The sequence below is a fragment of the Abramis brama genome (genome assembly GCF_963993115.1).
Source record: "Abramis brama genome assembly, chromosome: 21".
Classification (NCBI taxonomy): domain Eukaryota; kingdom Metazoa; phylum Chordata; class Actinopteri; order Cypriniformes; family Leuciscidae; genus Abramis; species Abramis brama.
Genome location: NC_139983.1, coordinates 27,695,229 through 27,722,923, shown reverse-complemented (window position 1 = coordinate 27,722,923; position 27,695 = coordinate 27,695,229). Strand labels below are relative to the sequence as shown.

Here is a 27,695-nt window from a genome sequence, read left to right as displayed (position 1 = left end):
ATACACAAGCTCAACTTGTTTGCACTGCATGCACAGGTGTGTCTCCCTCATGTCTGTTTGGTTACAACTTCTTATCCGTACATTGTGTAAACATCTAAATCAATATGTTTAGGGAATATTTACTATATTGTAAACTATCTATTACTGTGTGTGGGCAGTTTACAACAAATACTGGAAGTACACTGGGTGTTTCCCATAGGATTGCACTAGAAATTAACTTAAAGGTCCACATAATAGAAATGCTGTACAGGCCCTTGCTTGTCCAAATGAGGACACAGGCTTCCCTTCCCCCTGAGAAATTATAAACCTGCACTTTTCTCTCAGTACAGCCTAAGCCTCAGGCGCCCTTTTACCAATCACAGTGTATGCACAAAAAATAAATAAATAAAATAACATACTTCGAACTCACGCAGAGTAGAAATAGTAGAGGGTCAATTTAAGTGCTCATTATATCACAGCATTCTGTAGCTAATGCACTACTAAACTGCCCGGGAAAAAACTTGATTATTAAAAATATATATTATTTAATAATAAACTGTAAAAGTGAAAAGATACTTAAGGCACCATGTTAGCACCCTTTCAAAATTAACTAAAGATAAATAAGCATAAATTCCTGCAAGAACTCTAAAGACTGCTAACAGTTCTCCCAGTAGCTTCTACCAATAGGGTAATAGTTTTGATAATATTCACTATATATACCCAGACCCAGACTATATATACCCAGATATAATTCACAGACAAGGTTTAAGCCTAGTTCCAGACAAAAATGCATGTTTGAGGTGTTTTAACTGAAAGCAACTTGCACTGACATATCTTAAAACATGTCAGTGCCATTGTTTTGTCTCAAGATTCACACCAGTAATGTTTTTTTATTTTCTTCTAAGGCATGTTTATAAAAGCTACACTGAATTAAGGCCTAATCCTGGCTTAATCAAACCCTGTCTGTGAAACCGGGCCTTATTTTATTTCAATCATTAGGCTATTAATTATTATTATTAATTTAATTTGTTTTAATATATCTAATATATGTTTGTATATTTATCTATTAATATTTATTCTTTAACAATAATAAAATGTAAGTTATCTGTTTTCTTACATTGTTGTAATAAATATTAAAGTAGAACTGTACGATGGGCGGTGAGTGACAGTCGGGCGGTCCAATAGAGGAGAAGTATTTCTCCAACAGCTCCAGTGGGCGTGTCTAATGGTGCTCGGCCGGCGCGTGTGTGTGTGTATCTCTATTAGTGTAGCTGTAGTATTTACAGCCCCACTGTCCTTCCCACGAGAATGCAGTTATTGTCATTTGCATTATTTTCCCAAAGGTTGCTTTACTGCAATAACTCCGTTTATGTAATCCTGCTGTGATAGTCTCTGCTGTAGTATTTTGCATGAGTGTCGCGCCGCGAGCAGAGGAAAGAGTGTGCGCTCCGTTCACGCGAGTAATGCCGTCTACGATGGAGGGCTCGTCGGAGGAAGGTGACCTGTTTACCGTCAAACACGAACTCAGAAACGGTAAATGAACGCAGGACAGTCCGTCCTACGCTTGTTTTTAAGAAACAGCGCTTATATATCTTGGACTGGTGGTGTTTTCGTTATATAATGGAAGAGACAGCTTTAATGTTAGCTGGTCGGCTAGTGTAAATGCATTAAGTGTTATTAGCAGCCTATATTATATATTAATATCTGTATCTTCACAAATGTGGTGCTTTGCGTTTGGAGGATGTTCTACATGTGCAATATTTCACATTCATAACCGCAGAAGTGCACTTGCATTTTCAGTGCGTGTTGTGTTTGAAGCTGAGAAACATTAGTAAGAAATTAGATTGACATTAGAAGGGAAGTATTGTATTGTATGGAATGAATAGCATTTATCATGTGTCAGCGCTTTAATTAGTGTCTCAGTCATGACATGGACTTGAGTCCAAAGCAACCCAATTGCTGGAGCTAATTTAATCTCTAGGGCCCTGCTGATGTCTTTGTATAGTAAATGAAGTGACCAGGTGTGTGTCCTCACTTGCCTGTTAGTAAACTTGCTTTGCAGGCACATAATATCAGTATGGTACGGTACAGTACTTTTGTTGTCTCGTTACTTTTTACAGGCACTGTAATCTCATTCCATATAACTTTTTTTGTTGTTGACTGAATTCATTAACCTAAACAATTGTTACCCAAGTTATTGTAAGAAAAATTAGCAACCAAATATTTGTTAAACTGTATTTTGACATGTTCAAAATTTTGTAACAAAAAGTTAGACTTTTTAAAAGGTGTATGTATACACTGCCTGGCAAAAAAACAAACAAAAAAAACATCATGGCCATATTCCAGGCTGACAATGTCAAGATTCATCAGGCTCAAATTGTGAAAGAATGGTTGGGAGGGAGCATGATTATCATTTTTAAACATGAATTGGCACCTCTGAGTCCAGACCTAAATTCATTGAAAGTCTTTTGGGATGTATTGAAGTAGACATTGTCAATACAAGATCTTGACCTAAAATGTATGCACCTGTTGATGGAAATACATGTGATGTTATTTTCATCATATAGCATGCTAATCACTGCAACAGTGATCCAATAATAGACTCTTAAGCATTTGCCTATTTAAATCCAAACAGCGACTTTTTTTTTGGCTGGGCAGTGTATAATAATTTAAAGTAATATATTTTGAACCATCTATTTAATTCATATAACAATTAATTGTAGTACATTTGTTTTTTTTTATTATTCTTAATGTGAAGGGTAAATGTGTTTTTGGTCCACATTTTCAGCACAAGCCTGTTATCGCAGTTTCAGAAAATACAACATGTCTTAAAGTTGACCCCTATGATATTTTTCTTTTACTTCAGCATAACCTGATGAGGTTGACGATCAGTATTTTCTGAAGGTTAACAGCCTCCTTTCACTTTTACTGAGTTTCAGGCCCAATTTTGTACCCTATCCATAGAAATCGGCAGTAACTATCATTTGAGCATTTACTGTGCAACCCTGACACTAAAGATCTCCTGTCTAAAGGTCTGTTTTGACTTCTGTATTATATCATAAAAATGGGTTTTTCAACTACCGATGCATCAGGCCGACCGAAAGATCAGTCAGTATTTTCAGATTGCTGTTGGCCCACAACTGTGCAGATTAACAGTAATTGAATCCACTAATCAAGATTTTATGGTGCAATACTGTATCAGTACTGTATCTGTATACTGTACTGTACACAATGCAGATGATCAGTTTACATCAGGCACTTAATTGTTTCTGACTTATGGTTAACAAACTGTAACATTAGAGTGAAGGGCTAAAGACAAGAAGTCGATCATCTGATGAAGCCCAATGGGGACCAAATTCTCTCCTTAAAAGCCTTCGGTTCCTGAGTGGAGAAAGTCAGGGTCTGGAAGCTTATTAATAAACATTGTGGTTCCCATGGGCCTCTAGGCTGGTTTCAAAGGGGGCCACACACACTTTAAACATGCTGCTTGATATCCAGTCAGAGGATGTGGTAATGGTATATGGTTTTTTTTTTCCATCTAAAATCAGATAATTTGCAAAGACAGAGAAAGGCAGTTTTCTATCAGATGCAGATAACCTGTGAGTGAGGATAACAGCAGGAATGCGTTCACCTCGCTGAGCAATCTACTGCATAAAACAAGCGACTTCACTTTAGCCCCAGCTAATGTGTAAACATATCCCACGCACATGCTCACGTTCTTCCATGCTCATTCATGAAGGCTGTTTTGTTTCCTCTAAATCATCAAGCTCTTCTTTATTTATGAGCAGGCCTATAAAGAATCAGTGCCTGCAAAACTCAATTCAAGAGCCTTTAATTCATAGTTCTGGCTTCTGTTTATTTACATTACTATTCAAACGTTTGGTGTCGGTCTCTTATGCTCACTAAAGATGCATAAAAATACAGTTATATTGTGGAATATTATTACAGTTTAAAGTAAATATGTTCTATTTTAATATATTTTAAAATTGTGATTTATTCCTGTGATGCAAAGCTGAATTTTCAGCATCTTCAGTGTCACATGATCCTTCAGAAATCATTCTAATATGCTGATTTATTGCTTAAGAAACAATTCTTATTATTATCAATGTTGATAATAGTTGTGCTGCTTAATTATTTTTTATTTCTTGATGAATCGAAAGTTTAAAAAAATCTTTACTTTCACTTTTGATACATTTAATGGACCCTTGCAGAATAAAAGTATTTTGGTTTTAAAAATCAGTAACACTTTATTTTACAGTGTCCTTGTTGCACGCGTTACATGTAGCTACTATAGTAATAACTTTAAATTATGCATAATTACATGCAACTAACCCTAAACCAAACCCTAATGCTAACTCCAACCCTATAGTAAGTACATGAAGTTAATTATTATTGCTCATTACTTAAATGTATAATTACACTGTAACATGGACACCTTAAAATAGACTGTAACTAAAAAAATCGTATTGAGCCCAAACAGCTGAACAGTAGTGTATTACATTATGTTTGCCTAATTTCATAATGCTTTCAGCTGCCACGTCATATTTTTCCATGTTTAAATATTTAAAGTCAGTGCAGAAAATGCATATTAAAGTCAGCAGATTCCATCTGGACCTGTTTATAAGCAACATACTGTATTTACAAATAGCTGCAGGCTTGTCCCAAGAGTTGGCCATTTTGAACATATTTTCTTTTCTCACTGTTGTGAGAAAGTGGCAAGGGTTCAAGTAACTGAAGTTGTGAAGGTTTACAGGAGGTTTTCTTGTATGATATCCAAGTGAAAAACACGATTTCTTGGCTGCATGACCTGATGGATGTGTTTAAATCTTTCTCCAGCCAATCTGACTGGTCACGTGGAGCGTGTGGGCATTGAGAACTTTGAGCTGCTGAAAGTGCTGGGAACAGGAGGTCAGTGGTAGTTCAAGTATGTGAACCATGTGTTCTGTCTTTATCTTTGTTCCTACTCCACTAACAAACCGTTCTCCTCCTCCGACCAGCCTACGGCAAGGTGTTCTTGGTTCGCAAGGTGAGCGGCCATGATTCGTGTAAACTGTATGCCATGAAGGTGCTGAAAAAGGCCACTATTGTGCAGAAGGCGAAGACGGCAGAACACACACGCACGGAGAGACAGGTCCTCGAACATATCAGACAGTCTCCTTTCCTGGTGACACTCCATTATGCCTTCCAGACAGACACCAAACTGCATCTCATTCTAGGTACGTTGACGCTCTCTCACCCATGTGGATTGTAAAAATGTGAATCACATGTTATGCTTCAATTTTACTTTTGCATTTAAAAGAGTGCAGTCTGTGCAGCGGAACTTTTGCTCTGCATTGCTCACCAGTATTGTTACAGTGAACTATGGTTCCAGTGTCTAACAGTGCTCTACAAAGTGGACTTTATAGGGTATTTGGCCATCAAGTGTGATTCAGTCATAAGAAGCATTTAGTCAGTCTAACTGCAAATTGCTTAGTGAGCAAGTGTACACTGATATCTCTCTTCACAGGAAGTGGGCAGGGAAATTTACCCATCAGCCATTGTGCCTAACCTCAGGCATTTTTATTCAGCTTAATTAACCTCAGAAGTGGTTTACTTAGCAATATGAGGGAGGATATAAAGTGCACCAGATATGTGACCGTTAGAAAACCATTTTTACAATGTCCATCTGTTACAACAGTTAAGAATATATATGTATTCAAAATATTATTAACATCGCACAGTATTTTATTAATTCATTCATTTATTTATTTTACAAAATTCAGGGGGTTCAAGTTTGTCATTTTTAAAAAATAAATATATAATATAATATTTATATTTTTATATAAATACGCATACACTACTGTCAATTGTTTTTTAAATCAGTAAGATTTTTTTAATGTTTTTGAAAGAAGTGTCTGTGTTCACCAAAGCTGCATTTATTTGATCAAAAATAGCTAAAAACATTAATATTGTGAAATGTTTTTACAATTTAATATAACTTTTTTTCATTTTGATTTATTTTAAAATGTAATTTATTCCTGTGATGGCAAAGCTGAATTTTCAGCATCATTACTCCCGTCTTCAGTGTCGCATGATTTGATCAATTTAACACATCCTTTCTTTAAAAAAAATAAAAAATAAAAAAAATAAAATAATTCGTACTGACCCCAAACATTTGAACAGCACTATTTAATTTATTTACATTTCTTTTAATTAATTATTTGAGTGAAGAAAATAATTTCATCAAACTTGAAAACCCATATCTGTGTGACTAAGGGCATTCCAAATAAATGAGTGTGTAGATAACAGTGAACACCCTGTGACCCTGTGAATTTTAACACAGTTTATTTGCTATAATAATGAAAAGCAGAAGCCTGTATACCACTACAGAAACTCGTGGCTTTTGTGGTATTGCTTGGAACCTATGTCGACATAAAAGCAGGATTTTGCAGTAACTGCACAATACCAGACTGTGCATTTGAAATATAAAACCATCATTAACCAGTTGCAAATTTGTTTTCTATATCTTAAATCACAGATTATGTGAATGGAGGTGAGCTCTTCACACACTTGGTCCAAAGGGTTCGCTTTAAAGAGCAAGAGGTTACCTTGTACAGTGGGGAGATTGTGCTAGCGCTGGAGCACTTGCATAAGGTAAAATTGCACACTTATTTTGCACTCTTCATTTCCTGTGCAATCTGACTGAACGGCGCCTCATTTTGAGATAGAAGTAAACGAAATTCCTTCCTTTTCTCAGGAGGAGGTACTTCTCTCTCCTGCCTACTCAGATCAATTCCTCACTCAGACAACCAGGCTAGGCCGCATATATCTGCAGTGCTCAAAATTTCTCAAATGCTGTGTTTACAGAAAGAGGAAGAGAAGTGTTTTTAATGCATGCTTGTTCTGTGCACAGCAGCAGCCATTATTCAGAGAGAAGAGAGTTGCCCAGGGGCGATTACAGAGTTTGTAGAAAGGACCATGACAGTGAGATTAACTTTGTTTTGGTTCAGTCTCATTTTTTGTCATGTCCTATTATTTTGCCATTTATTATTTATTAAAGTAGCAGTACATTTTCCAGGTGAATGGCTGCATTTTATGACCCCAGACAAGTTGAGGTTGTAAACTCAGCAGTTGAACGACGAAAAAAGAAGTGATGAATGATGACATGAAATTGAAATATTTGGTCTCGCATCTAAACATAGGACCTTTTTCGGTTCTGTTTGTTTTTCAGCTAGGAATCGTCTACAGAGATCTAAAACTTGAGAATATCCTTCTTGATTCAAACGGTCACATTGTGCTGACGGATTTTGGCCTTAGTAAGGAATTTCATGAGGTGAGTTTGTCTTTGTATAATTTTTCTCTTTTCAGAAACTCATTTTGCATTCTTGCCAGTTCTCCAAATTTTATTAAAAAATAAATATGTGTGTTTGTTCAAAAACATTATGCATTTTAAAATTCTGTCAGGTACTGATAAGCTGATAATGATTGTCACGTTATGGCCAATAACCAATAAATGGCAAATATTTTAAATCTATACTATTTTGTCTTAAAAAATAAAACATTACTAAAAACAACTGAAATCAATTGTTTCAATGCTACAGGTGAATTTAGGCATAACAGCATTATAATGTTCTGTATTTGTTAAAAATTTAATTTAGTAGTGTCATTAAAATAAATTATTAGTATTTTGAAAGATTAAATTTAAATGGGCATTAGGTAATGGCAAAGGTAGAAATTATTATTTATTTTTTTAAATAACACACACACACACATACACACACAAACAATATCGGGTAATAACCTACCAATAAACTGTGTGCCAAAATATTGTGCATCTCTAAAGTACAATGTTCCCTCTAAACTTCACTTGAAGGGAGATTGAAACGGTTTCAACTAGAGTCTGTCTGCATATGCACTGATTTTCAGTATGGAAGTGAAACTGGGAGAAAAAATGTGCAGACATACAATGTGCTGATTGATTCATGAGATAAAGACTGCATCCTTGCACAGTCTTCCTAGTTCATAGGGATTAGGATTATTTTTCATACAATTCTGGATCAAATAATTTATAATTCTGGTTATTGAAATGCATGCTCAGGGCAGAACATCACAGATACAGATAAGTGCCGTGCGGTGTGCAAAACTGCTTATTAGGCGGATGTGCCACAAAACCATGTGCTCACCCTGTGCAAACAAACATATGTGGGAGCCATCAGATAAGTTGCTGTCCAAGGACAAAAATGCCAAATAGGCTTTATAAGTAAAAGTGTTTCACAAACTTGAAAGGTTATCATTTGTGCACAGCCACAGAAAAAAAGACAAGCACTGATTTCACCCACTGGTTCAAGAACTACCATCCTGACACAGTTAGCCTAAATATTATAAGTATATATTGTGAAATATTACAGCTATTTAAAATAACTGTTTTCTGTTTTAATATATTTAAATTGTTTATTCCTGTGATGGCAAAGCTTAATTCAGTCTTCAGTGTCACATGACCCATTCTAACATGCTGATTTGGTGCTCGAAATTGTCATACATTTTTTTGCTGCCTAATATTTATTTTGGAAACTATGACACACTTTTTTCAGGATTCTTTAAATAGAATGGGGAATAGAACAGCATTTATTTGAAACCGAAATCTTACTGACCCCAACATTTTTAAACAGTAATGTATATTTAAATATATTTTTTTAGTTAATGTAAAAATGTAATGCCCTCAAACCTCTAAAACTGAAATGGCATAATACAGAAATTGTGTTTCTTTAGTGTGAAAATGTTAGAGTTTCTGTGTTAAGAATGACCCATTGAACTTGAACTTGGGGTGTTTTTGCTCAGATGGTTGGCCACCTGGGTTTGTCCAAATATATATATTTTTTTCTGGAACATTGTGTTACAGTGACATGCTAGTTTGAGAACTACTGGGAGGGTGAAAACAAGTTTTTAACTAGACAGGCCAACAAGTGTTTAATATTTCACATCTATCGTTGTCAAGATATTTGGAACATCTCAGTACTCAAACTTTCATGGCTTTTATGTATGCTTGAAAAGAGTGGTTTTATATTAAAACATTAAAGGTAGGCTACACTATGTAACTATGCAGGCATTTTGTGAAAGAATATTGTTTTGGTTGTGCTTTGGCTCTGCGTGACTGCGGATGAATATGGTTCTTTCTCATATCTAAAAAAAGAGAGAAACTATATTACTACTCATAAAACATTCACTACTAGGCTTAAAAGATATTACCAGTTTAGATGGAAAGGATCTCAAGCTGACTAGCTGAAGACGTTACTGTAGCTTTACCCATTAATAGACACGGTACTTCAGCGTGAATTCTCCCAAACGTGAGATTCCCTGGAGGTTGGAGATTTAGCTACTCCATGTCAACCTTTCTCGCTCATTGTGACAACTAACCTATGGCACTCCCACACCACGCCAGAGTAGCCGGAGCAACTTTTCTCTTTTCATGGATATGACAAGACACACGGGCGAGTGATATATGCATGCAATTTCCCTTGAAAACCATCCTGTCAGGTCTAAAATACAAACACTTATAACAGGCAAACCACTGTGAATCATAGTAAGACAAAGACACGTTTTGGAAGAAGGGCTGCTGATAAATTGACTCATTATTTAAATACATAGTGTACCTTTAAAATGTCCTTTTAAACTGTTCCTTATTAAAAAAAACATCCAGACTTCTACTTTTCTAAATTTGTGTAATGGGTGTGTGAGGCAAATGTTTAAAGATCTGTATCGAGAGAGTTCTTGTTGCATCGTTCTCTGGGGTTTTGACATTCATCCATTCATTCATTCATCCTAACAAATTCTTCTTTGCTAACAAATGATTGTTTATTCCCGGGGACCACCCAATATTCTGCACATGCAGGTCCTGGCTGTCCTGCTTTGTCAGAGATGTTCTGTTTGATGTTTCAGTAGTTCACAATGAACCTTTCCGCCGTCCCATGGATGCAATTTTATTGATCATGCCCTTTATTCTAAAAGATTATATTAACTTTTTGTTTTTCTCAGTTTGACCTTTGTTGTACCAGCTAACAACCCATTTCAGCCAGAATTTCTTTTATGAGTGTGGTTTGAAAACATGCCAGTGACTATTAAGACTTTATAGCGTACATATAAACCAGCACACATAAAACGAGTAAATTCATCCGGCAGAAATATGCTGATTATGAGATGCATAAAAATAAAAGCAATTAATAAATGTACTCAGGAACTTTTAATTATGAAAAGCCATGTGCTTGTATCTTTGTCAAATGTGGCAAGAATGTTAAATGGATATTAAAGAAGATTGTTCCAGATGTTTTCATGTATTTCATTCCATAATACCGTATAATTCAGCACAGATGGTGTGTTTAATCTTAGCCACAATGCCATCTAAGTGCAGTAATTAATCATAGACTGAAGAATCTTGTTTCGATGTGTACGTTTACATTTAATTGTATTTTTAACTTTTGAAAGACTCAAAAGTTTGGGATCAGTAAGATTTTCTTTTTGTAAGAAATTCATACTTTTATTCCGCAAGGACACATTTAATTGATCAAATGTGACAGTAAAGACATTTATAATGTTACTGTTAACAGAACTGTTTTCAACATGGATAATAATAAATGTTTCTTGAGCATTAAATTAGCATAATTATAATGATTTCGGAATGATCATGTGACACTGAAAACTGTAGTAGTAATGCTGGAAATGTAGCTTTGCCATTACAGGAATAAATTCCATTTTAAAATATATTCAAATAGAAAACAATTATTTTCAATTGTAATATTGTTTCACACTTTGTTTTTCACATTTATTTTTTACTTTGTTTTTGATCAAATAAATGCAGCCTTGGTGAGCATAAGAGACTTCTTTCAACATTTAAAAATCTTGCCAACCCTAAACTTTTGAACGGTAGTGTAAATATTTAAATAACTTCTGACCGTTACTGTCAGCAGTGTATGCACAGACAGAAGACAAAACTGATTAATAAAGTTCCACATGTTATTTTAATAATAATACACAGGAAAATAGTCCAAACAATAGCAGCAAATATACTCGACTCCAACGTGTCCCGACTTTTTTTACAGTCTATGGTCCGGACAAACACCTATGCTGATTAAATTAATTACCATGACAACAAAATAGTGGTGGAAAATAGAACAAAGATAACAGGAACTGATGAATACAAACTAAAACTCTGTGAAAACAGGAACTAACTGAACACAGTTGTGATCGTTACAGCAATTTTTTTTTTTTGGTCACACTTTATATAAGGTGTCTTTAACTACTTGCATAAAAAATATGTACAATGTACTTATTGTGTCCATGTTGCATTTCAAAACTTGTGCTGCTATTGAGGTGGGATGCGGGTAAGATTAGGGACAGGTGTGGTAGTATGGGTAGGTTTAAGGGTGGGTTAAGGGGTAAGGTAAGGGTCAACAGTGTAATTATAGATGCAATTACAGAAATGAATTACATATGTAATTATATGCAGGTGTGCTTTAAATATAAGTACAATGTAAAAACATGTATGTACTCAATAAGTGCATTATATCAAATGATTAATTTAAATGTTATTTTATAGTAGTTAAAGACAGCTAATATAAAGTGATGCCAGTTTTGAAAAAGTAGTAAACAAAGAAATCCTCTCTCTTTCTGTGTGAATTTTGCCTTGAGTTCAAAACTGATTGGTCCATAGTTAGAGAACATTGTGAGATGATGCTTCCACTGCAGTAGACAACTGGCTTATGGTAGATTGAGAATTTTGAATTGTGTAAACGCCTTCACATTCATGATGTATTGAGTCATGACTTGGTGTAATGGTGTAACATGGTGTAATTGCTGATACCCAGCCCTAAACAGCACATTCATTTATATCTACACTTCCAAAAAAAACCTGTGAAAACTAAAACTGTAGAAGAAACAGTGGGGTTTTTTTCTTCTTTTTTTTTTTAACAGGTTTATACAAACAGTAAAGTAAACACTTTTTTTGTCTTGTAGGTGGAGAGGACTTATTCCATCTGCGGCACTATTGAGTACATGGCGCCTGAGATTGTTGCGGGAGGAGAGTCAGGACATGACAAGGTAAAGTGAACCGCTCATCCATCCATTCACCACATTTTAATTACATGAGTAATTTTTTTTTAACTGTACACCACAGCTTTAAGTTTGACTTTATTGAACAGTGATTCATTCATTAATTTATTTAAATGATCCAATATATATTTGAATGTGCTGTTGGGAATATAACCAGTGTGATGTACCAATGTTCTCATGCAGGCGGTGGACTGGTGGAGCATGGGAGTTCTGATGTATGAGCTGTTGACCGGAGGCTCTCCTTTCACTGTCGATGGCAATGAGAACTCTCATTCTGACATTGCCGAGTAAGACCAGCACATACGTACACCAATACATGATGGGATGAGAATTTTAAGGAATTTAAAGGTAGTTCACCCAAAAATTCTGTCATCATTTACTCACCCTCAAGTTGTTCCAAACCTGTATGAATTTTTTCTTCTGCTGAACACAGAGGAAGATATTTTGATTATTATGTCACCAACCAATCAATTGATGGACCCCATTGACTTTCATAGTATTTTTACTTTTTTTTTTTTCATACTATGGAAGTCAATGCGGTCCATCAACTTTTTGGTTACCCATATTTTTTAAAATATCTTCTTTTGTGTTCAGCAGAAGAAAAAAAAATCATAAGGGTTTGGAACAACTTGAGGGTGAGTAAATGATGACAGAACTTTAATTTTTGGGTGAACTATCCCTGTAACTATTTTGATTATGATTGTGATTCTTCTTAGCAACTCTGGTTCAATTAATAATTCTTTAAGTTCTTTGATGAATTAAATGAAATATACTTATTTAATTTGTTAATTTTGATAAAATACCACTTACTAAAAAAAGAAATCCATTTACTACACTGATTTTAGTATCATAAGCCTACATACACATAAAAAAAAAAAATTGTTCATTTTGAATTGGACATGATGAAATTTGATGACTGATAAGAGTAATTTATTCAAGAATCTGACTTAAATGGATCTGAAAGCACATGGATCTTAAACGGATCTGAAAATGAACATAACTTTTTTGTGGAACTTGCTCTGAATAAAAACGCCTTTATGTGGTTAAGTTTATACCAGTTTCCTTTTCATTATCTAGAAGTCCATCTTGTTTCGAAATCATGAGCTGAATATTTGGTTGCATCAGCATGTTTACAAAATAGCATCAAATTACCTACTTAAAGCTGCAGGGTTTTTTTATACAATTCAGATACGAATCTGCAGGTAGGGTACTGTTTCGATGAATTCTCTCTCTTTGCCTAATAGGAGAATTATGAAAAAGGATCCTCCATTCCCCAAAGACATGGGTCCTCTGGCCAAAGACATTATCCAGCGACTGCTAATCAAAGACCCAAAGAAGAGGCTGGGCTCTGGCCCCTCAGGGGCCCAGAATGTGAAAAGCCATCCATTTTACCAGGCAAGACTTTATTTCCACAAAAAATCATTTTAAAAGAGAAGTACAACTATTTCCCTTGTCATTTCCTTGGCTTGTTAAAGTTCATTCAGGCCGTGAGGGACCAACATAAAAAAATGTTTGACTTTTGTTGCTTCAGAAAATGAATTGGGAGGATTTGGCTGCAAAGAAGGTTCCAGCTCCTTTTAAACCAGTTATTCGTGATGAGCTGGATGTGAGCAACTTTGCAGAGGAGTTTACAGAGATGGACCCGACCTACTCTCCAGCGGCACTTCCAAACAACTGTGACCGAATCTTCCAGGTAGTAGAATTAATAACTATTCTGTAATGGCATATATTTTTGGTCTTTGCAGGTTGGGCTGCTCTAATATGATGCGTAAAAGTGAGGAATTTAAGACAGAAATGTATTAATATTGCACAATATTCAGCAACAATAATGATTATAATAATTCTCATGATCTCATCAGTTTTCACGTTGACTGGGTTCCAAAAACATCAATGTGAATAATGTGAAAGTGGATCCTAATTAAGATAATATTGACATTTGTAAATATTTTAAATATGATGATTATTATTATTCATTCTACCCGTGTGCAATATTTAATGGAAAATGTTGCAGTTTATAATAAAGTTACCATGCAACATTTACACACCAATGCAATTTTTTACTTGCATTTGACAAATGTTATTTTTTTTATTAAATGATACCAAAAATTATTGCTAAAATTATATGAACACACACTACTGTTTAAAGGTTTGGGGTCTTTGCTCACCAAGGCTGCATTTATTTGACCAAAAATACAGTAAAAAAAAACAAACAAACAAATATAATTTATTTGTTGACAAAGTTGAATTTTCAGCAGTCTTTACTCCAGTCTTCAGTGTCACATGATCTTTCAGAAATCATTCTAATATGCTGATTTGCTGCTCAAGAAACATTTCTTATTATTATCAATGTTGAAAGCAGTTGTGCTGCTTAATATTTTTGTGTAAACCATGATACATTTTTGTTTGGATTCTTTGATGAATAGAAAAGTTCAAAAGAACAGCATTTATTTGAAACAGAATTTTGTTGTAAAATCATTAATGTCTTTATTGTCACTTTTGTTCAATTTATTACATGCTTATATAAAAGTGTTAATTTCTTAAAAGATCTTGCCGACCCCAAACTTCTGCAAATATACTCAATATTTCAGCGTTTGAGCAGAATAATCCCAAAATGTCAGGTGATTCCTTTGCCAAGCCATTACATCAGAAATCACTAATGTTGGCAAATGTGTGATGATTTACCTAAACCAATGTTGATTCGCATTGAGCATTTATTTATGACACTGAGAATGAATTTCTGCACACGAGTGGACATTTGATGTTGCGTTAGGATATAATTGTTCAGTTAACCCTTTATTATTAGTAAGCAGGAAGTACTGAAGAGGAAATGGGCAAGTCAGCCTTTATAATGATCACTTATGCAACGTGAGCCCGGCTGTCTGTGTTGGTATTCAGATGAATTAGAGAGCTTTTTGGAGATGTAATTATGGTGATATGAAGATGGTTTCAAGCATCAGATGTGAATGACTATTTTTGATGCGGCTTGATCCATAACGTTGCCTATAGCATGATGCCAGCTGAAATGGGAGGCTGCGAAAGAGATGGTGTCTATGATTGCCTTCTGAATCCTTCAGTCTGGCGGATCAATGCCGCCATTAAACGGCTCTGTCATGGAATAAAAGGTCGGCGTCTGCGAGAACAACCATGTCTGGCTCAATTACTCCTTCAACCTTTGATTACCAACTTCATCTTGGCTTTTCTGAGCGTTCGCCTTTCATGTGCGCTGGAATTTTGATCCTTCATAATTCTCGGGCGGTACAATTGCAGCGACGTCTGCAATGATAACTTTCGAAACGCTCCACCACGCGCACACACATGCATAGCCGCTTATAAACCCAGCCACCCCCTCAAACTCCTCACAAACTGAAATTAAGCTGCATTAGAGGACTGTGATAATTTGAAAAGCAGGGCAATCAAATACCTTGGCTTAGCAATTAAAAGCATTTCAACCATTCATCTCCTCATCCTTCCGTCCAGCCATCCTCTCATCCAGCCAGCCACTCTTCCGCCCATGTAGCACACAGCTGCAGTCTGGCCGCGTAAGTGGGACATGGGCTGGCGGAGGCTTTATTTAGAAGGGTGCACATGATGCAGTCGTCGCAAACAATGTGACTGGAGTCCTTAAGCATGTAGGATTTGCAGAAATGCAAAAGGCTGTGCTGTTCGAGTTCCTTCAGTGACCCTGATACTTCCTCTGCATTAGTTCCCTCTTCTGTCAGTGAGTGTCTTTATAGATGTTTGTATCTGCAGGGCTATTCCTTCATGGCTCCCTCCATCCTTTTTAAGAGGAATGCGGTGATGGACGACTCGGCTCTGCTGTGCGGCGGGTCAGAGAGGCCGGGCTCTGCTGCTGTTGCCCGTAGCGCTATGATGAAGGTCAGTCTGCATATTGCTGTGTTGTAAAAACATTACAACATTTAAAGCTGAAGTGTATAATTTTTTTTTTCATTTCAAATGACTTCCTCCCATCCCAATTTAATATGCAGAGACAACTGTAAGCAATTCGTTGGTTGATTTCACCAAAAAGTGTAAACATTTATAAGCTAGTCCAACGCGACAAAGTCCGACCAATGGAAAATGGGTGAAATGTTTGGGAAACCTGTTTGAAACATTCATTATTTTTACAAAAACACCAGTGGCAAAACCAGCAAATTGGTTTTAGGTAGTGATAGACCAATACACTAGCGTTTCTCAACCGGCGGGTGGCAAGACTGTTTTGAGTGGGTCACGGTGTGTGTAGTCAAAGAAACTACAACAATAAAAAGTATAATTGTTTTTCTGATGCAAGACTTTTATTTTGAAAGGCACGCATGAAAACTGTTCACTCTTCTGTCAGACAAAGTGCTGAAGAAAAATGCATTGTACTGATTCAGTTGCTACTTTGAGATGAGATGTTGTCTGGCTATAGTATGTCAGTTTCATTATTTTAACATTATTTTCATAACTTGTTACTAAATAAAAAGTCTCTCACTTCAGAAAAACAAACTATACTGTCCTGTCAGATGTTATACTATTATACTCTTGTGCACGCTGTATATCACTTCACTTTAAACAGCAAATAAAATCATGAGCTTGCAACATAGTGGTTATGTTGTTAATAAGTAAGTCATGAAATTATCAAAAAGAACTAATAAATTACATATCCGGTACGTCATGTGTTAGCTGGGATGGATTTGCATGCAGGATTTACGTTCATTCTGTTCATCAGGGTCAGTGTCCATATGTTTTATTAACAGATCATGTTAATAAAAGTATATTGCGTAAGCTCATTTCGTCCATTAGATCGAAAGATGTGAAAAAAACACATACAAACATGTACCCACCCATAGACCTTCCCCTCGAAGAAATTAGGACAGAAGAGGTCGAAAGTGGACAAAAGAGACTAATCACAACAGGTGTAAACGTGAATGTGTCTCCCTCGTCTGCTTGTGATCCGATCGACCAAAACGCATCTTAATACCAGATTTAAACAGGGCCCTAGTCCCAGACCATTTATCAAAATAAAGCTGCAAAATCGGTCATTCAGAAATCATTGTGGTTGTGACATTAGAACCACAAGAACATTAACACATGACCTCCTATGTTTGCAACAGTAACGCATTAACGGTTACTTGACTTGAACGTTAGTTTAAAATTCACCCGCGTATAGTAAGGAGGCTGGCCAATCAAAACAGAGGTCATTTACATATATAAATGTTCAAGGTACCCTAACAAAAAAACTGTCTAAGTCTAAGGGGCAGACAGAGACTGATGTGAAAGTATACTACAATTGTTTTGGTGCAAGAAACCATTATAGGCTGATTTTTGGGCTAATAAATAAAATGCTACAAAAGTGTAGAACAGGGGTGTCAAACTCAGTTCCTGGAGGGCTTCTGTTCTGCAGGGTTTAGCTGCAACCCTAATTAAACACCAGAACCTGCTAATCAAGGTCTTCAGGGTTACTGGAAACTTCCAGGCAGGTGTTTTGGAGCTGGTTGGAGCTAAAATCTGCAGGACAGTGACCAGGAGCAGAGTTTAACACATGTGGTATAGAATATGGTCCCTTTAAGTAAATAATGCCATCGCCTTTCCTTGATCTCTAAACTTCTGACAAACTGACCATAGGACTCGCCGTTCTACATGAACTATGAGATGGACCTGAGGGAGAACGCTCTGGGAGAGGGAAGCTTCTCCATCTGCAGACAATGCACTCACAAGAAGACCGGACAAAAATATGCTGTAAAAATTGTCAGTAAAAGGTACCGACTATGCAGCCTGGCAATATAATATTTATTATTTATTTAAAGTTCAGTTGTATTATATAATAGTCATGGAAGTGATTTGCTCATTTATTGTTCTGCAGAATGGAGGCACAAACGCAGAAAGAGATTGCCGCTCTCAAACTCTGTGATGGACACCCCAACATAGTCAAACTACATGAAATCTACCATGACCAGGTATGACCAAGTGTTTGAGACTGAAACCTTGAGCTCCTGTGCACATCAAAGCCTCATTCATTCAAAGAACTGGGCTAGTCTGAATAAGTTTGAACCCTCTTTGTCATCACACCTGCCCCAGATTTAATTCCTCCCCTTGCTTTTCATTGTACTTCATCTTAATAACCATTCATTCTTTATCAGATGCAGCACAAAAGAAGGTTAAAACTAACTGGGATGCGTTTCTTAAAAGCATTGTAAGCCTAAGTAGATCGTAGAAGCGGTGGGCACCAATGGTCTCTACAATCATCTTAGCGCACAATGCTTTTGAGAAACGCAGGTCTGTAAAAATAACACCATGTTGGATTTCGTTACACAACAAAAATTGGTCCTATTTACTTTTTAATATGCATACTTGGTCTCTTTTCCTAAAGAAAAAAACAGATTTACATTTCCTAAAGGAAATACAAGTTCTCACAAGGCAGCAAAACAATGGAATCTCTTTTCTCATTGTTGTGACAGCTGTGTTTGGAAGAAAATAGGCTGATTACAATACAATATGCCAATTTAAGAATGATGGAAGACAAATCAGAATTAATTATGTAAATATGAAAATGACCTCATATTATGAATTTGATTTTAAATGCTTAAAAATAAAACAATATATACTATACTATATATATTACAATTTTAAAAAAGTTTTTTCTTTTAATATATTTTCAAATGTAATTTTTTCTTGTGATGGCAAAGCTGAATTTTCTGCATCATTACTCCATGATCCTTCTAATATGCTTATTTTTTATTAATGTTGTGAACAGTTGTGCTGCTTAATGTTTTGTGAAAAACATGATACATTTTTTCAGGATTTTTTGGAGAAGAGAAGGTTCAAACGAACAGCATTTATTATATAAAAATCTTTTGAATTTGAAATCTTTTGTAATGTTATTAATGTCTTTACTGTCACTTTTAATCAATTTAATGCATCCTTGCTGAATAAAAGTATTTATTTCTTTAAAAATATTAATTTATATTATTTATCATCACTGTTGCTTGGGGCTAATTAGGCGTTTAATGTGTGTGTGTGTGTGTGTGTGTGTGTGTATTTTTCAGTGTGTGCCAGACATCCTGATCCATGGCTCTATTAATTAGTATGATAAGATAGAGTCAGTTGGGCTCCTCTTCAGATCTGTGAAAGTGTGTATGTGTGTGCGTGCCCACTTGCCAATTGGAGGTTATCAACCCCCACGCTCTGTACCCAGTGCCGTGCCCCAGATGAAAAGCAGAGCCGCCCTGCCCGGTCAGGGTCTTTGTTCCTCTATACCAGAGATAATGAGAGACATTAGCTTGCTCTTTTTCATTTGCCTCTCTTTTTTTCTTCTGTGCACACACACTTGCACACTCATACACTCTTTTCTATCTCATCCCACCCCCATACAGCACCCAAACACTTGTTCTGCCGTTCACTTATTCACACTCATTCAGTGTATAATGAGACTGAAGCCCATTTTAAAATTCATCCTAAATCTGAACCTTTGCCAAACTGATTTTTTTTCCAGTCCTTCAAAGGCATCATTCCCTCTGACTACCTGTCATTAAATGTACATCTGTGCCAGGATAGAAGGATTTGCACTTCATAATAACTATCTGTCAGTTTTGTGTAATTGCGATCATATACCATTCCATGTGGTTATTCTTGCAAATGGTGTGTTTCCCTGTGCTCACTAATTTTATATTTGGACTCTTGCCTCTAGCAGTCTCTTAGGCAGAATGATAGTAGATAGTAGAAAGCAGGGTCAGAAATTAACTTTTATATTAAGGGTCAATATTTGCCCCCTGCATTTGATTTCAGGTCATTTTTTACCTTTGTAAAGGTAGTTTTTATGATTACCTCATTGAATGTATCTGTGTTTTTTATGTCAAATACTTACATTTAACCAATTTTTTCAGTTTATGCTATAGGTCAGAGGTTCAACTCAACTCTAATTTTAGCTCCAATCTTATTCAAACTCACCTGCTTATAATTTTCTAGTATTTATGAAGACCTTAGGTGTGTTCGATTTGAAGCGGCACTGCGAAGTAAATCTCGTTTAAATTCTGAATTACAATTCAGTCAGTGAACATACTGAACAAAACTCAGGTGTTTTCAGTGGATTTTTTGTTTACTGGTGACTAATCTAAATGCATCTGATTGGCCGTCGCATTCATACGCTCAACAGAAGTGTGTGTGATTGGTTATAATTCTTAACAGTGCAAAAAACATGTAAATGAAATGTTTTAAGCAATGTGAGCAGATCTGAATGAAATGCTGCAATCAATACTTTTCATTCATTTTCATACTTGAATTGTGACAGTTGTAATAGATTTAGTTTAATTGTGCAGGGGCAAGTTTTGCCAATTATATATATATTTTTTTGTTAATTTTGGTGGCAAACCCCCCTAAATTTCCAACCCTGGTAGAAAGTGTCAGTAAACTGTTGGAAGGAGAGGAGAAATGTGATCAGGATTGCTCACATTAGCACCAAGGATTAAACTTTCTGGATCACATGGATAAACCACTGCAGCGTGGCTCTGAATTACTTGAGCTCTCTAATCTGGTGAATTTATGTTTGTGTGTTTGTATAGCTACACGCATATCTTGTTCTGGAGCTCTTGCGAGGTGGAGAGCTGCTGGAGAGGATCAGAAGGAAGCAGCACTTCAGCGAGACGGAGGCCAGTCGTATCATGCGCAGACTGGTGTCTGCCGTCAGCCACATGCATGATGTTGGCGTGGTGCACAGGGACCTCAAACCAGAGGTACAGCACGCCACGACAACACATCCACTGTCATTATCGTAGATATGCAACCCACATGTCACAGCGCACTCTAGGCCGAGGAGCCCCAAAGTGCAGTTTACATCATAGTCAGGCCTCATAGTTGACAAGTCTTGCTTAATTAAAAGGATATGTTTTCAAGAAACATCTGCATTACGTTTATGCTCCTCAATATTGCTTGTGTTTCAGTTTGGTGAACAGTGAATTAGTAAATGTTTATATTGGTAAACTAATAATGAGATTGTACTGCTTGAGGTATTATTTTTCTGACTGTGTAATGGAGATGTTCTTCAGTTTCTCTTTTCTCTTCATAGAATTTGCTCTTTACCGACGACACTGAGAATTCAGAGATAAAAGTTATTGACTATGGCTTTGCACGGCTCAAACCTCCCGACAATCAGCTCCTGAAGACTCCCTGCTTCACTCTTCAGTACGCCGCACCAGAAATCCTGAAATACGATGGTTACGATGAGTCCTGTGACCTCTGGAGTTTAGGAGTCATTTTGGTAGGGCCAGTATTCATATTGTAATTGTCATGCTGGTATAGTATTTAATGTATGGGCACTAGGAACAGATTTGTAGACAACTGACAGCAAGGAAGCCCACTAGGGTTTGTCTGAAAACAGTTGTGTTCACTATAGAGTGCTTCTGTGATGACGTATTTTTGTAGGCCAAACCGGAAGTTTGCATCACCCTGGTTCTCTTACCAAAAACCCAGTAGGATTTTTCTATTGGCTTTTGGATTAATGAAGAAAATGAGTTTTGTGACCAACAAACGTTTATGATTCTTACACATCTTGTTCATCATGTTAATCTTGACTAATGAACACGCCTTTTAAAAAAAAATATTTTTTAATCCTAAATACAATCCAAATACAATAGTAAAAAGTAGGCTATAAACAAACTGCGTGACTTCAGCATCACCATCATTAAGCTTCCGACAACTCTTAGTTTTTATTTAGTAAAACAATTTTCCTGAAAGGTTGAGTTAGAATAGTTTGCAAGAGCATAATTGTAAACACAACACGTCTGTAAAAGTGGACTAGTGAGTAGATGAGTTTACTTGTTCTCAAGTTCCATTTGGCCACTTGTTAGCATCTGCCTTTTTCAAAACAAGTTAAAAAACAAAACAATGGGTATTACTGATATATTTTATGTTGTAGAAGCTTGTGTTTAAAATACTGTAGACCTTTTTTCAAGTATTTGCTAAAATGCCAACCCATTTCTTAGTTTTGGCCTACAAAAATATGTCATCCTTGCAGCAAGGGCAAGTAATACATGTGACCCACACCACTCTGCTTTAGGTCATTTTGAAGTATCTCCTTGTTTAGGCTTTTTAATGGAAATAAAATTTCGAATGGTGAAGATATACGAGTGCTTCTGTATACACAAGCTTTTATCCTGCTTCATGTAGATTACTTGCTCATTTTGGATATGAATCCATGTCTTGCTGTTTCTGACACTTATTCAGTTGAACACCAACCAATATAAACAAACTGTCAAGCCCTTTTCCAAACAGCTTAGCATTGCTGATTGGAGTCATCACAGCTACCCTTAAGCGGAAGATTTCAGCCAGAACTTCATTAAGAGAAAGATGAGAGGAGATAGCGAGATGAGCCTGGGGGAGATGTCCATAGCCGAGTTATTTTTGTGGGTCCATTTCTGCCTCGCTCTTTATTGAGGAGCAGGACCTGACTGGGGGGGAGAACAGAGTAGTGCAGCAGAGTTTGACATGATGATCTCTGACAGGCTATGAGCTGAAAGACCCTGGAGCTCTGTGCAGCACGTAGAGAGACGAGAGCTTATTTAGCTGTGTACATGTTCTCTATTTTATTTCACTTTCCAAACAATAAAATAATGTATTTTTTATCTCCAATATAATTATAGTGCACATTGATCAACTTCTGTTGTTTTTAAAGTGCTGTGCTGTTCTCAAATACAGACAAATGGAAGAACACACATTACATCTATCCAGCACACAATGACTTTTGCAATGTCTAGCAAAAACAAATAAGTCTTAAGACACATTTTAAACATGCTGATGATGGGGGAGGACCCAACGCACTGTGATAGGCTATTTTATGACCAAACACAGAAGGCACATTACCTTTAAACATTAAGTGCCACCAAGTGAGGGGCAGCTGGTTGGCACATTTAAGAGACCTGTATGTAATATGCTTGCGAAATTTAAGGGCTTAATCAAACAAAACCTTTTGGTTATGTAGGTGACGATGATGTGTGCTGTCCAGGAACTACAAATGAAAATGGCCTTTGGCTAATTCTGGCACATTTACAGTAATCTTATGTGCACAGTCCCTGATGAATATAAATAAATAAATAAATAAGTGATGTAAACTGATATAAAACTGAATGATTTATAATGTAAACACTGTCTTGTTCTTTTTCTTCTTTTTTTTAAACCAGTGATAGGTTTTAGCCATCCTACATTTAAACATCATCCTGCCTATCAAAAATGATTTAAATTGATTGAATAAAGAAAAGTATTTACAGTCAGTTATGGAGGACTATTCTCCTCCATATCAACAGTTGGTATTTGGAAAATAAATTAGGTCACTTTTTTCATTTCATGTTTACTTCAAAAGTTAGATACAGCTCTGTATCAGCCAAAGAGAAGCATATATTAAGAAAATTAAAATTGGTCCTAAGATAGAACCTTGAGGTATCTCGCATTAAGGTGCTCTTGTATGCTTTTTGTTGCAGTACACCATGCTATCTGGCCAGGTCCCATTTCAGTGTCAGGAGAAGAGTCTAACGCACACCAGTGCAGAGGAGATCATGAGGAAAATCAAACAAGGAGACTTCTCTTTTGAAGGTGAAGCCTGGAGGAATGTGTCCAACCAGGCCAAGGATCTGATACAAGGTGAGATACAGCAAGATATGTTTAGAGACCATTGGGTAGTGTAAATAGGAATACATTTGTTAAAACTAAAATGTGAATGTGTGGCCTACTAATGGTACAGAGCTGCTGACAGTGGACCCTAACAAGCGGATAAAGATGTGCGGCCTACGCTATAATGCCTGGCTGCAGGACGACAGCCAGCTCTCCTCCAACCCGCTTATGACCCCTGACATCCTGGGATCTTCTACCAGATCAGTGCACTCTTGTTTCAAAGCCACCTTCAATGTAAGAAAAATGGAAGCAGGCTAAAAAATAAATATTACAACATATTATAAAAGAGTAGATGGGTGTGGATAAATGTTAATGATAAATACATAATTTGTTTAGGAATACAGCAAAAAAATATATTTTTAAAAATAGTGTTCAGAATAAAACTTGAATCTTTTTTTACATGCCATTTACAGAACATGCTGACAATGCTGAGTAGGAAATTTGGATAAGTGCTTAACTGTTTAATACATTTCCTGTTTTAATTTGAAAAAGTAATACAATAATAATAATTTATTATTATAAATTATACAGTAAGCTTTGTATATTATAACTGTAATTTTGGCAGATAATGATTCCCCGCAAATTCTTCCCCAGGCCTTTAATAAGTGTAAGCGGGAGGGATTCCGACTTCAGACGGTTGACAAGGCTCCTTTGGCCAAACGCAGGAAGATGAAGAAGACCAGCACCAGCACAGAGACCCGCAGCAGCTCTAGCGAGAGCACGCACTCCTCTTCCTCTTCCTCCCAGTCTCAGGATAAGACGCCACTGGGCGGAGAGACGGCCATCATTCCACAGGCCTCCGTGAGCACGCCTTTCACTCTGGGCCCTGACGATGAGCCTTCTCAGGGCGAACTCCAGCTTACAGAGTGATAGGACATAACTTTCCCACTGTCTCATTCTTTCTCCTCACACTCTGGAAAGGCTGTACAACTCCAGAATTTGCATGTGGGGACCAACTCAAATCCATCATTAGCAATAGATGCACACCATGAGCGCTGAAGACCGAGCTGGAGTGAACTTCTGGCTCAAGTTCTGCATGGCTGAATATCACTGCATCAAGTCCAGTGTCTCAAACACGAGAGAGAAGTTCACTTTGAGGAGCATCAAGACCTTCCACTGATGGAGAAAGAAGAAAAGCCGGCTTGTGCAGTGTCCTGACAGACCAGGCGCTTTGCTTTAGGCAAAAAAGATAAGGAACATGTATTTTAAATAAATATATAAATAGAATTTATTTAAAAGAAGATTTATTGTTTATACAGACTTCTCTCAAATTTGGTATATAATAGAAATTTGGTATATTTGACAAACTGGTATATACCAAATACAACGGCTCCATTTGTGCTGGGAGCTTTATGGTGTTGGTTCACATATTTAACTTTAATCTTTGAATTCTTCCAAAAGATTTTACTGAAGTAGCAACAACTAGGTGTAATAGTGTCCGTGTTCTGTGTAAAACTCTTGTTTATGGGCAAGGTAAAAGAGACCGTTTGTTTCACATTTACGTTTTATTAGAATTTTCTGTTGAGATACCTTCCTCAGGTTATTTATTTGTTCTTATAAACTTGAGCTCATTTCTAAAGAGTTAAAGACAAAGCCACTGGGTGAAGGTGCGGTCACATTTACCCTTGCAGTCTGTGAAATTTTGTCACTGAAATCCAATTTTGTATTTGGTTCAAGCTGTCACACAGATTTTTAGCATTGACCAACAAGAAACTGCTTGGTTTGAAAGTGACTTCAGTATGAGCATTTCTTATCGTGCATCGATACACTATTGACAGTGATCAATGGAACAATGTTTTTTGCTGTAATTTCGCTAATGTGACAGCTCCTTAAAAGAGAAACCGCTAGAGGTGTTGACTTGGACGTTGGATTTCGTTACTCAAGGTTTTATGCTTGAGTATAAGATTAGGCTGAGCATGAATCTGGCGATAGCTGTTTAAAGTCAACATGAATTCAGAATAGACCCATTTTGAATTATTTATGCGCCTGGTTCTATTGTGAACCATTTTTTGGTGCATGTTATTACAAAGAAAAAAAAAAGTTTTCATAGTTTAATACAAATTTAATAACTCTTGCTTCCTCTGCAATGACATTTTTATTCCAGTAACATCACTTAGGTTATCCAGGCTATTGGATAACTCTAACCAGTAAATGGCTATTTAGCCATAGATTTAGCAGACTCACTTTTGATCTGGCTGTATTCTGGTTTGTATCACTGCCTACTTTTCATGATCCAATCAATTCCTGATGGATAATATCATTTCTTGAAAAAGCGCTATATTAGAGGAAGTACAATGGGTTGCAATTCACGTAGACTTTTAACTATGCGCCTGCAAAGTCTAATGACACGCTTATCTTATATAAGATAACCATGACTGCAGGCCACATTTTAGCCTGAAATGAAGTGAAATACCAGAAGACATCTGTGGTTTCCTGTTTGATAGTGGCGCGTTGTGTTTTTTGGCCCTGCGTTAGTTGACTGATGCTTCAAAACAGGCTGTGGTAGAGCCTGTGGTGTTTAAAACGATGCGCTTGCGTTTTTTCATGTTTGCATCGTCTGTTTCACAAGCCGTGAAGTTTTTGTGACACTGAGCTGAAATCTTATAGTACTCAAGTCTGGACAAGATCAGATATTTTCAGGAGCATTTAAACAGCCTGGACTCGGACTCGAATGAGCTGGTCTTGACTAGTCATAGAAAATATGGTAATTTGAGTCCAAACTCTTAAAAATAAGTTCCAAAAGGGAGTTTTCGCACAATGCCATTGAAGAACCATTTTGGGTTCCCTAAAGAACCTTTCATAGCTCTTTTCCACCAGAATAGTTCGCGTTCTCTGAGCCAGAGCATTTTCTCGGCCAGGCGAACTGGAGCGTGTCGCAAACTGGCCACGTGTTTCCACAGACCTGAGGAACAAACAGTGATGTAATGCTGTTACTTGTTGTTTACCTGACTATAAACAGTCTAAAATCAAACAGTGTGCATCCTGATGTTTGTACAGGCAGTGAGGCTCTTCTGTTTTGCTGTTCACAGTACCGGTAGTGCTTTTAGTGTATCGGCAGCTTGCATAAATTCCTGGTACTATCATCTGTCCTTTTTGGAGATATATTGAAATGATTTACTCGCTCTCTCACACGTGGGGTCTCTCTTGCGTGCAAAGTTTTATTTATTTAGGTATAAAGACCTATGTAGTGCAACAATACTACATTGCTCAACGAGATTGCCATAAAGAGTGACAGCTATTCTTCCCCGCGGCTCCCCGGCTCTGTTCGAGACTAGCAGGTTTTTAGAGCCGGAGTTGAACCGATCTTGAATGGAATGGTTCAAGAATGGACAAAGGCCGGGAACCCGCACCGGAACCGTGCCGGTGGAAAAGTATGAAGAACCTTTTTCCACTATAAAGAACTTCTTGTACAATGGAAAGTTTCTAAGGATGTTAAAGGTTCTTCATGGAACCATGGATACCAACAAAGAACCTTTACTTTTAAAGCTGTGTCCCAATTGAGAGGCTGCATCCTTCAAAGGACACAGACTTCAAAGGCCACTCCTTCGAAGGCCGCAAAGGTCCGACTGAGCGTTGTTAAATGAGACGGTCTAGCCTACGGAGGATTGTTTTTGTCACCTAACAACTGTGACAGCTGCTGTTGAAGAGCGGCAGTAACGTTTGTTCTGGATTTAAAAAAAAAAAAAAAAATTAACTGTCTGAAAACAAAGCAAGGTTCACAACCTGTCTAAATATGTTCACCTTGGTCCATATCTGAACAAAATAAAGAGTAAAAACTATTAAAAAAAATCACATCTTAGATGAACCATTTGAACTGCTTTATATACATTTTTTGGTATTTTAACATTTGTATTCGAGTAAGTTGAAACCCAATACTTGCATTTAACAGTGTAATCCGGCAATTTCTCTCCAAAAAATCCTGTTGTTATCAGCGCGCAATGAATTCTGATGTAGGCTAGGCAGCAAAGGATTCATGTGTTGTATCATTCATTGCTCGT

At 36.7% G+C, this 27,695-nt stretch overlaps 1 protein-coding gene across 2 annotated transcripts; it reads left to right on the top strand.

The window, feature by feature from the left end:
• Nucleotides 1–1,224: 1,224 nt before the first annotated feature.
• Nucleotides 1,225–27,369, top strand: rps6ka5 (ribosomal protein S6 kinase, polypeptide 5). Of its 2 annotated transcripts, XM_084096281.1 has the most exons (17): nt 1,225–1,512; nt 4,816–4,887; nt 4,977–5,195; nt 6,497–6,612; nt 7,190–7,291; nt 11,965–12,048; nt 12,244–12,347; nt 13,305–13,455; nt 13,592–13,753; nt 15,811–15,936; nt 17,665–17,798; nt 17,903–17,996; nt 20,598–20,768; nt 21,101–21,292; nt 23,508–23,667; nt 23,768–23,931; nt 24,292–27,369. In XM_084096281.1, the coding sequence occupies exons 1-17, from the start codon at nt 1,389–1,391 to the stop codon at nt 24,565–24,567; spliced, it is 2,451 nt and encodes an 816-aa protein (XP_083952407.1). In that variant the 5' UTR covers nt 1,225–1,388; the 3' UTR covers nt 24,568–27,369. The 2 variants fall into 2 exon arrangements, with proteins under 2 accessions (XP_083952407.1, XP_083952408.1); XM_084096282.1 differs by lacking the exons at nt 1,225–1,512; nt 4,816–4,887; nt 4,977–5,195; nt 6,497–6,612 and adding an exon at nt 6,799–6,942.
• Nucleotides 27,370–27,695: the final 326 nt, after the last annotated feature.

Excerpts from the sequence above, each read along its gene's own strand:
- rps6ka5 (XM_084096281.1), top strand. The coding sequence starts at position 1,389 with ATGAGTGTCGCGCCGCGAGCAGAGGAAAGAGTGTGCGCTCCGTTCACG. Across the intron at positions 5,196-6,496 it reads CAAACTGCATCTCATTCTAG|ATTATGTGAATGGAGGTGAG; the intron begins GTACGTTGACGC and ends CTTAAATCACAG. Across the intron at positions 17,799-17,902 it reads GTAAAAATTGTCAGTAAAAG|AATGGAGGCACAAACGCAGA; the intron begins GTACCGACTATG and ends ATTGTTCTGCAG.